At 40.3% G+C, this 15,520-nt stretch overlaps 1 protein-coding gene across 3 annotated transcripts; it reads left to right on the top strand.

Annotated features, from left to right (window-relative positions):
- The first annotated feature begins 3,354 nt into the window (after positions 1 to 3,354).
- Positions 3,355 to 15,146, top strand: LOC119653114. 3 transcript variants are annotated; one of them, XM_038057638.1, is made up of 9 exons: positions 3,355 to 3,590; positions 3,658 to 3,731; positions 3,795 to 3,891; positions 6,865 to 7,221; positions 7,304 to 7,602; positions 7,662 to 7,779; positions 7,844 to 7,946; positions 13,239 to 14,417; positions 14,496 to 15,146. In XM_038057638.1, the coding sequence occupies exons 1-9, from the start codon at positions 3,498 to 3,500 to the stop codon at positions 15,053 to 15,055; spliced, it is 2,880 nt and encodes a 959-aa protein (XP_037913566.1). In that variant the 5' UTR covers positions 3,355 to 3,497; the 3' UTR covers positions 15,056 to 15,146. The 3 variants fall into 3 exon arrangements, with proteins under 3 accessions (XP_037913566.1, XP_037913565.1, XP_037913563.1); XM_038057637.1 differs by having other exon boundaries at positions 14,478 to 15,146; XM_038057635.1 differs by having other exon boundaries at positions 13,239 to 15,146.
- Positions 15,147 to 15,520: the final 374 nt, after the last annotated feature.

Genomic DNA, 15,520 nt, shown 5'->3' with positions numbered 1-15,520 from the left:
TATGAACAAGAGCTCAAAGCTTATCAAGGTACACAACATAAACCTATAAACTTTTAATTTACTAGCACCTTCTCCACATTGTTTAGGTGATACAATATTGTATAAGCGTGAATTCTGAGAGGAAATTTTCAGTAAAATTTCTGAAATCTTGCTTCCCATAGATAACTACGATATATTAAATATTTTATAATGGCGGATGCTTCTACTGATGAGATTTCCATGGTCAATAAGTATTAAAAGCGGCCGAAACTAACTAGATCTGTTTTTGAAATGTTTACTGTAGATGCCAAGTTTGAGCCTAACCAGAGAAAGTCTCTATGGAAATACCGAACCGAAGAACTACAAATACATATTGTAGAAGCACGTAAAAAGATAATAAATTGATTGGTTTCATTTTAATAACGCGGAACATTCATAACATTTGGATATTAGTCTCATATTAAATGCAGTGATTGTTGTTTCATTGCATACGGTCAAAAGATAGTAAAGGTTCCAGGGCGAAACGTGGATTGGTACCCACGATGGAGCATAAAACCTGGGAAACGCCTGCTGAACCAGCGCTGGGAGTTCTGTCTTCATGAAAAACTGCACGAAAAACAGCTAAACCAATTGTAACGAAATTTGGTGAGAAGGTGTAGTCTGTGAATCCCTTTACATACAACGGGTGGCATAATTTTGAACCGGGTTTACACGTAAAAGGGGAGTGTAGATTTTTTTCTCACAGAATATGGTCATGTGGGGAATCAAATAAAAGGGGTCAATCAGTAATTTTCGAAACTGACAGTATTTTTGATACTGGGTGGAACATGTGGTCAGCATTGCGCTCGCGCGAGATTATTAGCCAGATTTGACTCAGGCACTCATTCACAGCTGAGTCGACTGGTATCCGACGTCAAATTACGATACAAATCCAGCTGCCGCCAGTGAGATTTGAACCGCGATCCTCCGTACCTATCCAATTGAAAAATCTGAATCTGAATCTATGATGCATCCATGCAAAATCTAGGCTTCAAATTACATCCCATTCCAACATCTAATAATAGTTTATAATCAGATTTTAGAAAATTACCCGAAACCCCCTTAAGAGTGTCATCCCATGTGTCCGAACCGCGGAATCGAATTTTTTTTGGCATCAATTGTATCCTAGATATGGTGTAGAATATATGGGCAAAGTATTTTTTTTAATATTCAGAGTCGTTCGGAAATTACAGAATAAAACACGAAATAAGTCACATGCCAGATTTATGATGATCGCCGTAATAAAGCGCGTATTTATCGGTCCGAATGACGTTCGATTGACTTCGCTAAAAGGACAAGAAATGAAGCTAAGGCTGTACATGTGTTTATTGAAGAAACCTAAAATGTATGGACTAAGTATAGCAGATTAGTGATTAGTTAAGATTTTATGGCTAAAAATCACATTCTACTTTTTAAATGCGTTTTTCTCGAAACTGCATGTTGAAAATCTGCTGCCACCATAGCCCAAAATGTATCCAACGAAATTCTTTGAAGTTTTCATGACTTATTCAGAACATATTTCTACGGTGCGCAAACTAGGATAATTGGGATTCATTTAGTAGTTTTTTTTTTATTCATTAAAGAAGCCTTAAAAAACACCAAAATTCACTAAAAAAGTTTAAAAAGGCACCAAAAATTTAGTTTTTAATATTTTTTAATAATCCTAGTTTGCGGACTGTAGTTAAATCTACACGTTAAAATGCTGTTTACTATTTTTCTTTAAGATGATCACAGCGCCCTCTAAGGTGGCAGCAGAGAAACACCTTTTTTTGGAGGTGGGTGCATAAATTACTCTGTATTTAACGAACTTTGCCATCGGGCTGGATATATTACCCATGCTCAAGATATCAGTTAATATATGGCGAATAATTCGTATTTGTATTTTTATCCAGTTCTTCACAAAACATTTCTAAAAAAGGTGGAAAAAAACGGCCATCACAAGGGATGGTAAGTTAATATAAGTTTGTCCTAGAATTACAAAAGTTGGAACTATTATAACGAACAGACACAGACGATTTACTTGGAACCAGCTGAACCGATTGTCACGAAATTTAATGAGAACGTGTAGTCTGTAAATTCCTTTATATATCGCAAGTGGCACCATTTTTATTAAGTTTGAGGCTCTCTATATATATGAAAGAGGGGTGCATTTTTTTCACAGCATACCGTCATGGTGTGTATCGAATGAAACGGCTGGATTAATACCTTTTAAAACTGATATTATTTTTGGTGTTGTGCAAAGCATAAGGGTGTGAGGGCTCAAAATGTGAGCGCCAAAAAGTGAAGCAGGTCTGATTCTCAGTACCTATCCGCCCGAAAAATCTGAAAAAAATCACAATGGTGCGTCTATATGAAATCTAGGCCCCAAAATATATCCTATTGTGATATCTGCTCAAATAAAACACGCTTTAATTTCATCCTAGAAGTACACGACATCGTTACATATAAGGGATAATATAAGGCATAAGAATAGAAGGAAAACGTTTTGCATTTCACGTTAATTTATTGCCCTCTAAGACGTGTATGACGTCATTGTCATATAAAGTGAACGTATATGAACGACGGGGTCTATGGGGACATTTTAATTTTTAGACGCGGGAAACTCACTTTCATCCTTCTTTGTCTGCAGTTTTCCATTAAAAAAGAACTCCCACGACCATCGCGTGGAGATGAAGATTGGGTTTGGTAGTGGAGAAATTGGTGTTAGTTCAGTAAGCGTTTAAGTAAGTTTTATGCCCCATCGTGGGCACCAATCTACATTTCACCCTAAGACCTACACTGCCCTTTAGTCGTCAACAAATTTGTAGTACTCTGCTACTAAAAAAAATTAAAGTAGGTCTAATTTAGGTATGATGCATAGAATATTAGCATGTAATGAACGTTGTTGTTGAAGAGGGAAATATGCAATGTCAATGTAATTAATTTGTTTTTTTTTCAAAATTCGTCGTCTCCAGTCACTCGAAAGGAAATGTAGTAAATTATTGATTACAAGTTTCCATGGAATATGTGCAGAAATGTTTGAATTGTTCTAAAAATTGCAAATCTTATATTTTCGATTCGATCCACAATTCTTATCTCATGGAAAAGTTACTATCGGCTATTCATTAATTATTTAGATTTCCACTCTTCCCACTTCATGAGAGGGTACTGACATTAACTCTTTACCCTTCTCTTCAATTTGAAAACTTTTTTGGACGATTGACACAAAATTCAATGTTACGAAATCTACTGTTCCTTTTTGTTAATACCCTTTAGTATTTAAGGACAAGCCAGACAAGTTAAAAAAATATATTCAAATTTCTTTAAAGTATGTCATGAAAATCGAAATATTTTTAGTGTCATTTGATTATTCCTTATCAAGGGAAAAGTTTTAGAAATTACGGATCAAAATTATGTAAATTCAGGCCACTAAATTTTAAGTTGTTAACTATTAAATCAATTTTAATTTATTGGATTATCTAAAACGAAAAAGGTTCGACATGGCCCAAAATCCACAAATGGAAATCTCTTTTCGTGATATTGCTGCAACATCCTATTTGTTGCGTGATAGGGTTGTACAAACTCAATGTGTGGTAGGGACTTAAAAAATCAAGCAAGTCATACGTTATATTGATTTAACTTTTCTTATATTCATTGTAGAAGTCACAACTAACGAACTACTTGAAGTGTAAGTCGCTACATCTTAAGTTAGAGTATAAGCAAAATGGTGGAAGGTAATTTATGATAAAACACAATTATGAAAGAATGTATATGACCCTTGGAATGCTCATTTGCAGTTATAAAACTCGTGGTGCATTTAATGCATTGATGACTATACCGAAGGATGAAAGAAGAAAAGGAGTCGTTACAGCTTGCCAAGGCAATCACGGCGTGGTAAGCAGGTTATTAATTCTAAAAATTTTTCCTTGCAATAAATTGAAATATTTTTATTGGGGGAAACTAGAAGTGTGAAATAATTATTTTAGAAACGGCATATATTTACCAACCAAAAGTTAGGGTGCGGATAATATCGATGCGGGTTCTGACAAATCAATCGTCCTTTTTCCAATGAAATTGTTAACTGTGGAAGCGAAGGAAAAGTCATCAGGTTCCGGAAGCACTCGTGTGAACACTTATCTGCGGTATCCGTAACCTTCAGAATAAGGTTCACTTATGTGTTATTTCCCACAAATAAATTTAAGTATATTTTTCTAAATCTTAATAGTATGCTGTTAACGAGAATCTTTTTTCTTCGGAGGTAGCTATGTCGAGTGCTAGTGTTTCTGCAAGGGGGTTTTAATTCTGACGTTGATTGAAGAGGGCATTATTGGAAGGGTTGAGAATTTGGCCCTTAAGTGGTAGTACAACCTTGTGTGCATGAATAAAGAGTCATTTTTAGGAGTTTTGTTTGCAAAACAAAACAAAAATCGGTTCAATGTCTGTCTGTCTGTCCTTCTGGGTGTATGTCTGTCAGTCACACGAATTTTTCTCAGAAACGGCTATACCGATTGACACAAAATTTGGTGAGAAGTTGGGAACTATGAACGCCCAGACACGCAGTGAGTGATATCCTTCTACGTTGAAATTTCGGAGGGGTCCCCATACATGTAAAAGGGGGGTGTAACATTTTTTTTCACCGAATATAGTCATGTGGGATATCAAATGAAAGGTCTCGATTAGTACTTTTAGAAGCCGGTCTCAGTTTTGAGATTTGTTTAAAAGGCGGGGAGTAGGAGGGGAGGAAAGTGATGATTTCTTTAACGGACCCATTCTCAGAAACTACCCAACCGAAAAATCTGAAAAATTCATGAAGTTGAATATATATTGTGGCCAGGCTACGTACAAATGGGATAGTTTTACAATTAAATAGACTCACAGAAGAAGCAAACAAACCTTTCATACCTGAAGGGCCCAGCTACACATTGTTTACAATTTATCGAAGAAAAATCAATCAGTATTTTTTACGTTTTTTTTTCAAATACGTTAGTATAAGTTTTAAGATATGAGAATAAAATATTTTAAAACAATATAGGGGCGCGATGGCTAGTAAAATTCCTTTTTAGAATGACCTCCGTAGGCTAAATTCTGCAGGTCGTAACTTTCTACCTAAAGTCAATTGCAAGAGTCCTAAAACTAAAAACTGTTACTGTGACCCAGATCTTGAATTTGCTATCGTGTCTCTTTTGTACGACTCGGGTCGTTCTTCCCATGATGTCGATATCGTCAGCATAGGCCAGTTGTTGGGTGGACTTAAGAGGATCGTACCTCTTGCAATTACCTCAGAATCACGGATCACTTTCTCCAGGGCCAGGTTAAAGAGGACACATGATAAGGCATCCCCTTGTCGTAGACCGTTGTTGATATCGAATGGTCTTGAGAGTGATCCTGCTGCTTTCATCTGGCCTTGCACATTGGTCAAGGTCAGCCTAGTCAGTCTTATGAATTTCGTCAGGATACGGAACTCTCTCATGGCCGTGTACAGTTTTACCCTGGCTATGCTATCATACGCGTCTTTAAAGTCGATGAATAGATGGTGTAATTGGTATCCATATTCCAACAGTTTTTCCATCGCTTGCCGCACAGAGAAAATCTGATCTGTTGCTGATTTGCTTGGAATGAAGCCTCTTCGGTATGGGCCAATGATGTTCTGGGCGTATGGGGCTATCCGGCCTAGCAAGATAGTGGAGAATATCTTATAGATGGTACTCAGCAACGTGATACCTCTATAATTGCTGCACTGTGTGATATCTCCCTTTTTATGTATGAGACAGATTATGCTTCGTCCTGTTGTGGCTTCGTAACAAGTTGTTTTCCGTGTAGGGTTGTCAGCCCTACCCAACCCCCAACCTGGAGGACCAGTTGGTACAATTTGTCCCGTTTTTAGGCGCGGGAGACTCGCCTTCATCCTTCTCCGTCTGCAGCTTTTCGTCAAGAAAGAGCTCCCAGCGGTCACCACGTGGAGGTGGAGATAGGGTTTGGTAGTAGAGCTGTTGGTGTTGGTACCAATCCACGTTTCGCCCCGGGACCTATACTACCCTTTGACCACCACCACCAAAAATATATGGCTGCCAAAAGGTTCTCCCAGGCTTCCTCTTTCCGTCGGTGGAGTCGTTTCTTCGCTTGCGGGAGTTCGTGATAAGTCTCTGCGCGTGATCGCGTCCTTTGTGAATGCAACATTACTCGATACGCAGCATTCTTCCGTTCTGTTGCTAGCTTACATTCATCGTCAAACCAGCAGTTCCGACTCTTTTTGCAGCTGGGGCCAAGTATCTTTGTGGCCGTATTTATGATAACGTTCTTCAGGTGATTGTGAAGATCATTTGTTGATGCTTCATCTCCAAGATCTCTGTTAACTGCGGTTATTGCGGCATCCATTTCCCTCTTATAGGTATTGCGGAGGGCTGTGTTGTGGATGGCTTCAGTGTTAACTCTCACCTGATTGTCAGTGGGGATTCTGGGTGGTGTTGTTATTCGAGCTCGGAGCTCCACGGTCCCCTATATGCTCTCACATTTATCAAGACTGAGAGGTGGCGGCGTTCGATCAACACGTGATCAATTTGGTTGAAATTGATCCCGCCGGAGAGGCCCACGTATGTTTGTAGACCGCTTTCCGCACAAAACAGGTATGGTGTACAGACTTTTCTTCAGGAAACCGGTCCAACGCATCTCCTGTAACGCTGTTGCATCAGCCCTATATTGGAACATATACAGGGTGCGCATGTTCCATGAGAAAATGCACAAATCGTTATTTTTTTGTCGTTGCCGGGTTCGCCGTTGTTAAGTCCATCCTGTCCGAGGCTCCTCCTGTGTTTTTGGAAATGCCTTTAAAATTACCCTCATCCGCAATAATCCACTTGTTTTTTGCAGGCATTAAGTTATGCGGGTCGGAAATTGGGCATTCCAATTACAGTCCTACTACCAAAGCTGGCACCAGTTTCAAAAGTCCAAACTTGTCGAAAATATGGATCGAAAGTTATTGTAGACGGGGAAGATGTTCACGAAGCGGTCATCAAAGCTGCCGAATTAGCGAGAAATCAAAATCAAAAGTTCATCAATATTTTTTCAAATTTCGCTCTTGGTGTTGGCAATGCAACGGCTGCAATTGAAATGGCGCAACAAGTCCCAAAAATGGATTACTGCATCTTACCAATAACTTTAGAGAAGGGCATCCTGAATGGCATGAAGGTTGCCATCAAGAAACTGTGTCCGTGCTGCAAAATATATGTAATGTCCAAAATGCGTTTAGACATACCAATTTCATTTTCTGATTTGCTTGAATATGATTTCTAACCTATTTTTGTCATAGGCCGTGAAATGTTCCTCGAAAAGCTCTGCCCCGATGTCCACAGATGATAACAGCATTGTTGATAGGGTGATCGAAATAAGCGAAGACGATATCCTTACGGCCTTCTTACTCCTAGTCGAAGTTGAAAAAGTTCTCGTCGAACCTTCTTCGGCAATGGCTCTAGCAGCCCTCACTTCGAGAAAATATCCGGAATTCCAAGATAAAAATGTTGTTTGTTTTTTGCCTAATGGAAATGTTGATCTGGCTTCAGTGACGAAACTACTAGAACGTAGTAATATCATTCCAATGAACTCTATCACGTATGCAGAATGTAGAGTTTCGCTGGTGAACGTGTACTAACTAAACACTATGCTCCTAGGTTTTCGGTTTCAATACTTGATGAAGTCGGCGCACTCGAGAAACTATGCGCAGAAGTCTCTAAAAATCAAGTCTCCATTAAAGATATTGTATTCCCCAGAAATTCGAATAATGAGAAGGTTTGTGTGGCGATTTGATCAACATATGTCATTATTACAATCTAATTTTCATCAAATAATACAGATGATTCTGTTCTGCGAAACTACCGGCCCGGAACACGCGAAGACTTTTATAAGAAGTATGCTGAGCGTGTATTCCGATTTTCAAGTGATTCCTTTGCGAAGTGGTGAGCATATTAATAAATTATAACCGCTACAGTTTGCCATAGACAATTTAAAGTAATTACTAGCTTGGCGTGCATTTTATAGTGTAAATGTTATGAAAATACTGTTCTTAAGTCCACATGCCATCCCAACATGAATTTAAGTATTTTTATTGCCGTTTAAATTAAGATCCTTGTTTCGCTGTCAACGGATCAGAGCACACAAGGAGCTGTGCCCGCTATATGGACGTACCGACAACCTGCATGCAATTCCCACAAAGCCTGAGAGCACATCCAAAGAAATTATCCTGGATCATACGCTCTCAGAGGGCCAATCCGTTTCTCAAGGTACCAGATATCCTCTGATGAGGCTTAGTGGCAAGACCCACTTCAGATAAGTTCCTTGCGGACTCTGGTCTGATCGGCCTTCTCGAGTAGAACAGGTCTGATATCATTTTGTAGATGCATAGTTTAGGCTTCCTGTTTATGCATGCCGACTTCCTTAGCTGCCATATCGAGGCGTATCAGCATCTTTTTTGCGCCGAGAAAAAAAGTCCTAACTAATTAGATGGGAACAAAATGTTAATATTAGCGTAACCACTGTCCGATTAGACTTAATAGGTAGTGCACTTTGGTGTCGAATGGAGAGCTTTCTGAAGCATAGGGGCGTGTGCATGTGTGTGTTTGGGTTGGGGGAGAAACAAAGCCTCTGAGCACTCAGACTTTAGTTGTCCATTGTACCCGTCTAATGGAATATTCGCTGTAGTTGGAGCACATCAGCACCAAAAATATGATGTCTGATGCGTCCGTAAGCGGGGCACTCACATAGAAAATGTTCTGTGGATTCCGCTTCCTCATCACAGGATGGACACGCATCATCTTAGATAATTCCTATTCTGAACATATGCACAGCTAGTGAATTATGGCCAGTCAGAATGCCCACAATACTTCTGCAAGTCCTCCTGCTTTTTGACAGGATAAACTTTGCAGTATATTTGTTTGGTTCTGATAGGAAGAGTTTGGTCTGTCTAGCAGCATTAAGGCTTCGCCACTTGTCATTATGGGAAGCCTGTTCCCAGTTTTTGATAGCAGTATCAGCCAATGCTACCGACACCCCAATTGCTGGTTCCGGTCCGGGCATAGGGAAAGTTGAAGCGTCTTTTGCTAACACATCCGAGATTTTATTTCCCTCTACACCACAATGACCAGGAACCCAGAATAAATCCACCGTTTTGAATGCAGAAACAGAGTTCAATCGGTTTCTACATTCCTGAACGATTTTTGAAGTGATCAAAGTACTGCTCAACGCCCTCAATGCAGCTTGACTATTACTACAAATTGCGATGCGCCTGCCCTTCAACAGCTCGTCAATTATCCAGGTTGCAGTCTTTAGGATCGCATACACTTCAGCCTGAAAGGCCGTTGTATATTGTCCCAAAGGAAAAGCCCACTTCTTGTTTTTATTCAAGAGGTAGACTCCTGCTCCGGAACCATTTTCTGTCTTTGAGTCATCGGTGTAGAAGACGTCAATATATCCTGCCACGTATTCTTCTGGTTCGTCTCAGTTTTCTCTCCATTTCAATATAACATCATATCTTGTACCAAAAAGATGTATGGGGATCTAAGAATCGGAAGGCATTGCGAAAACTAGATTCAGTTCTCCCAATAACTCTTCCAATGCTTTGTGCCCGCCACGTCCATTGTTCTGTCTTCTGTTTCACCTTAACCCGCCACACTATGGATGCATTACTACCTGAGGCCTAAGTCCCCATGTCGAGGCAAAGGTCCGCCTACACAGCCTATAAGCTGTGAGAGTTCGTTTCATCTTTGGCTCTACATGTTAGTTCCAAAGAAGTTTTTTATCTAGAAGGACTCCAAGATAATTCACTTCTTCGGAGAGTTGAAGGGTTGTGCCCTTCATCTCTGGAAGGTAAAGACCATTCAGTTTCTTCCTTTTTGTAAATAATACCATTGTGGTTTTATTTTAATTTACTCGCGTACTCACCCGTCAGAGTTACATCCTCTATTGAAACCAAAGAATGAAGAGCAGATTCACAGGACTTTCCACGTTGGCAAGCATGCCGGTTTTCATTTAAGAGTGCGATTTTAGCGCCTTCTTGCGAATGTGATGCTCAACCAGTCTGTCCAGAAGTTTAGAATAGTCATCTTTCCCAGGCTTTGGTATGAGGACTACCTTCACCTTCTGCCAAGAGGAAGGCACGTAGTCCAAAGCAAGACATCCTCGAAAAATATTTCTTAGAAGTTGATCTAAGTGCTCTACACCCTATTTGAGCATCGCTGGATGGCCATCCATACCAGATGCTTTAAAGCTCAAATGATAGTATAGCAACTCTCGCTTTTCCATTGGTAACAACCGCTCTCACAGTGTCCCAATTCCCATTGCAACACCTTCGCGTAGAAGGGTTTGCAGAAACCGCCAATTCTCTTCTTCCTATTTCTGGGACCTGTTCTCTCGGGTGGTGTACTTCCAAGAGAGTCTGTATAGACTCAACTCTAGAGGCCATGAAAGTACCATCCGGTTTTCTAAGAGAGTCCAACTTGGCTGACTCATCCTGGAAGTCTCCCTTTCACCTTTCAGTTTCTCACAGTATGCTCTAAAAGAGTCTTGTTTCGAACGTTTTACGAGCCTTCTATATGCACGCTGTGAGTTCCGGAAGTTTAGCCAGCCTTCATCTTTATTGCTTTTGCAAGCACGATTTTGAATTCGTCCGGTTGATTTCCTGAGTCTCTGCAGTTCTCGGTTCCACCATGGAACCGTTTTACCACTTCGGCCTCGGGAAATAGGACAAGCCTCTTCAAAGCACTCTAAAAGTGTGCAATTCAGAATTTCAATTGATCTTCTATCGCCAAAGGAGTCCTTAGTCGCCTAGAGAGCTCAACTTTGTCCAATCCATTTTCCTAGGATTCCGTCTTTGTATTACAGGCTGTAATATTTAGACTCAATTCTAAGTAACGGTGATCTGAGAGTGAGACTTCATCTAGTACTCGCCAGTTTCTAATCAACTCGAACAACTTTGAAGTGCAGATTGTTAGGTCAATTACTACACTTCTTCTTGGCTCCACGAACGTAGGGGCGCATCCTAAGTTCGCGTATATCAGACCAGCTGAAGTGATAAAATCAAACAGCTTCTCTCCGCTAGGATTGCATTTGCAACTGCCCCAACGAATATGCTGAGCGTTCGCATCACAACCTATTAAAAGTTCAAGGCCACTTGATTTTACACACACTACCACGTCCCTTAGTTCTTGCGTCTGCGGAGGGCGCAAAGAATCATAGGGTAAGTAGGCAGAGGCAGCTATAACGTTTCTCCTCTTACCATTAACCTGATATTGTAAGTTGACCGCAACAAGGTCCTGGGACCAGAATTGTCTCAGTCTCGAGGATGGTTCATCGAAGAAGATCCTGGTCCCCTTGGCTGATCCAATACCACAATTCTGTTAAAACTAACCCATGGCTCTTGAATCAGAAATATATAAGTACAGTCCTGCAACTTTGCCATCTTTGCCGCCAGTAGATGGGAAGAAACTTTGGCGTGCTGCAGGTTGATTTGACTAACTCTTATGTTTGTAGCATAGGGGCAGTCCGCCTCCTTGTTTCAGTCCTCCCTTCAGTCCGCAGTGGAAATAATCATGTCCGTGAACTGGACCAGCTTGACTGGAAAGTCAAATTGTGGCAATATTTTGTACAATGTTGAGCGATTATTGCCGTCTTAAGTGTACTTGGAGTCTACAAACATTTGGAAGACTTCATCACTATACTCCCAGTATCTCTCTAAAGTTTACTTATCGTGAATGGTTGGTCTGTTTCAGATTGCGTAAATCTACCTTGATATTCGCCAGGGTAAGGTCTAGTCTCTCTCGAGAATTTTTGTGCATACTTTATAGGAAGTAGCGAGATGCCTCTATGATTTTTGCATACCAGTTGGTCGGTTTTTTGGGGATCGAATGAATGATCCTATTGCTCCAGTTATCCAGTGCTAGATTTACTACATTGCTACCCTTGCCAGGAATTCCGGTTGTAGAAATGGAATGTTCACGTTCGAAGAAAATTTTCCCGTTACCGTCGAAAAAGTTCTGATAGATAGTATATGATTACCATCCTTATATTTATTTGGAACTATAACTTGGGGTTAAGTTCACTTCATTTTTTATCAACTATAAATGAGACTAAAAGCTCCCAATTTCTCAGCATTGCTGAGCTTCCAACTATATCTTAAATTTTGGAGAGAATAGTATTAGATACGTTGTATCAAACTTTTCTACTTTACCTGGGCTTGAGACCACAATGCTGCATACACAGTTTGGCGGATTTGGAAGTAAGTAAAATCTTTGATTAGATCGACTATATATGAATCTGGGGTATTATATATGTTCGCCATCTCGTTTGCTTCTATATCAATCATCCAAGATAACGAATGCTACATTAACTAAGACGATCCTAAAGGCGAAATACACCTGTAGGGCTGTTCTTCTGTAGATCACACTCAGTTTTTGAGCGTTTTATAAGATATTCTTTGCCGTTCTTCAAACTGGGGCTGCTCTATAGAGCAAGATGGAGCTTATCGTCCGAGCTATAACCACCTTATAGGTGCACTTCGCAGGACGATACTAGCGGTATGTGCATTGTCGAAAGTATACTGTGGATTGGAGCGTCCAAATACCGGACATCGAAAACATCCTTTTAACAAGGCCATTTCTCTTAAAACGGCAAACAACCCTTGCAAGGCCAACTTGTGAAAATTGCTATAGCGTTTCTTCAAACTCACAATGGATTTCTTTTCAAATTCCTCTAACTTAAAGTGCTCCTCTGAAGAGGTGCAGATTTCTTCTTTGGATCTCACCCTATCGAGGTCTTTGCACTGTATATTAATCTCACTGGTGTCGAAAGTGGGCAATTTTATCCACGCTGCATCTTTTTATGTGAAAAATGAAACCCTTTCTGGGTTCTTCGGGTTCTGCTGACATTTCCGCCTAGATCACTTAGGTCAGGTTCAGCTCTTTTCCACGCACCCTCTTGTTGAGTATCATTTGACTCGAATGTGACACTGTTGAGGTAGCAGTTTTCAGCTTTTCCTTGAGAGGTCCTTCCCCCTAGAACATGTTTTAGAGAACCCTAATGACTTTCACCATGTCTTCAATCATTTGGAACACGTTGTGTCTGTTTTTGATAAATTCATCATTTTTGCTTCGTTATTGATGCTCTTGGTGGGGTTGCAACTTATTAGGGATTTGACGTTTCTAGACTGAATTGTTTTTGTTTATACTATTTAAAAATCTTAACGCTTTTCATTACAGCTGGCAAAGATCAACGGTTTGAAGGAAAACCATTTTATTTCTCAAGCAGTAATGGTAACAATATCAAAAGCCAAGATAACCTAGACAGGAGGAATTTAGATCAACGACAACATTCTTTTCGGGCTAGTAAAGACAGTACAGAAAGTCGTTACGGTGACACTCGTAAAGGTGGTAGTGGGGGCATCAATGGCCGCAATGGTCGAGATGCGATGAAAACTGCACGTGGACTTATAAGACCGTTCTCACCGCCGCCAGTGCCATTGCCACTCCGTTCTTATTCAAATATTCGCGATCCGAAAAAACATCGTAGCACCTCGAAACATTCCCAATATCATGACTCAAACCTAAATGAACGTAGCGCAAATCTATCCAGGGAACCTGTTCATAATGAAGGTACCACAAGAATGACTCGAAACAAGGAAGGCGAATCACGGGAAAAACATGGTAAACGTGCCAAAAATCGTAGCCAAGACGACAGTCAGAAATTTGGCGACGATAATCGAGATTCAACGCATCATCGAAGACGCGATGACAATAGTGCTATAATAGCTGGCGAGTTTGAACAAGTGGATCATCACAAAATCTATACTGTCGATAGGTATGATGATCAGTTGTCTCCACTGGAGAGTACACGTATGGAAGAAAAACGAAGTGTATCCAAGACCGTGGGAAGATATGATAGGGGCGCCAGTAGATGCCATGTTGATACAATTGACAAATTTACACAGTCAACTATTATCAGCCGACAAGAGTGCCAAAAAAGACAACCAGGAAAGTCAAGTACCGCTAGGACTCAGCACAGAAAGCCTGAAAAACCTGAAAAGTCCAGCGACTCTCTCAAGAAAGATCGTACCCAAGATAGTCGCGCTGATTATACTTTGTCTTGTACCTGCTTAGAAGACCCTTGGAGTAGCGATATTAAGCCTGAGCCAAGGGTGCAAAGTTTTGAGAAGTCCGATGATAGTATGGAGAAGCCAGTTGAGGATAAGTATAAAAGTTCTAGAGGTGACTGTACTTGTCCCAACAAACCAGATTCTTCAGATACCTTCGAAATAGCAATGTATTCTGCACGAAATCAACCGAAGCTTGATTCATGGATTTTATCAACGGATACTATGGACGGTAACATTGAGTGTCGTAGGTCAACAATATCGGTCTCGGAGCAGAACCTGCATGATGGTAAGGAAAATCCACAGATAAGCTCTCGAGTTCCGCCCAAGTTGAAAAAATGTAGAATAGATTCTTGTCCATTTATAGATCAGCGTGACAGAAGTACAAGGTCTCCACCAACCGACGATAAGAACCTTTATTGCGAATGTGGCAAAAAAATTGTCGGCTGCACTCGTCAAACGTGCCCAGCATATAAAGGAAAATCCCCTAAAGACTTGCCGAATGTATCTAAAGAGTCTCGTTTGGCAAAACTTAGTCGAAACGGGACAACAAGTTCACAGAAACTCTCCAAGTCGTCGCAACCTCAGGACCGCAGCAAGAATAAGGATATGAATGAAATGTCTGGGCTCAGCACGACATGTACAAGTAGTTCTGACACGTCTATCAGTGAGAATTTGCCTGGAAAAGTTAGTACACAAAGTGCTCGTTTGGACGCAGGTGCCGATGAGTTCCACTCCCTGTTTCATGACGGCGACTACGAAGAATGCCATTGTTCTAAAACTGCTGTTTCTGCACTTCCATATATTCTCGATTTCGGGAAACGTCAAAACAAAAGACTTAGTGCAGCAGTGAAGAGTTCATTGAAAGTAAAAAAATCATTTTCAGACTTTGAAGCCACTCTTCCAAATACATGGGATTTTATTTAGTCATTGACTACACATTTATTTCATTTTTGATTTATATATGTATAATATTTATTATTTTTCATGAAAGAATTATATACGCATACAGATTTTACATTTTGCATTTTAATAATCAAATATGGGTTACGCAAACGACAATAAGTTGGGCGTATAATGTGACAACCAATAGGATTTTCCTTCATTGTTGAGCGACCAGAATTTCGGCCCAAGGACACTGCCTTGAGGGACTCCAGCTTGGATATTTTGCTCACCAGACGTGAAAAATTTGTCTTTCACCCCGAATTTGCGCTCCAAGAAAACAAATTCCAAAAATTCCATAAATTGTACTGGATACAGCTTCTTAGTTTTAAAAATCAGACCTTCATTCCACACTTTATCAAAGGCTTGCAGCATAGCCATACCGCTGAGCAATACTTTATACATATCTTGCAGTGTACTCCTTGCCTCAGAGATAATCCTGTGAACTTG

This window comes from Hermetia illucens, chromosome 3 (assembly GCF_905115235.1).
Source record: "Hermetia illucens chromosome 3, iHerIll2.2.curated.20191125, whole genome shotgun sequence".
Classification (NCBI taxonomy): Eukaryota; Metazoa; Arthropoda; class Insecta; order Diptera; family Stratiomyidae; genus Hermetia; species Hermetia illucens.
The sequence above is the reverse complement of the archived record's forward strand: the minus strand, read 5'-3'. Positions and strand labels throughout refer to the sequence as shown.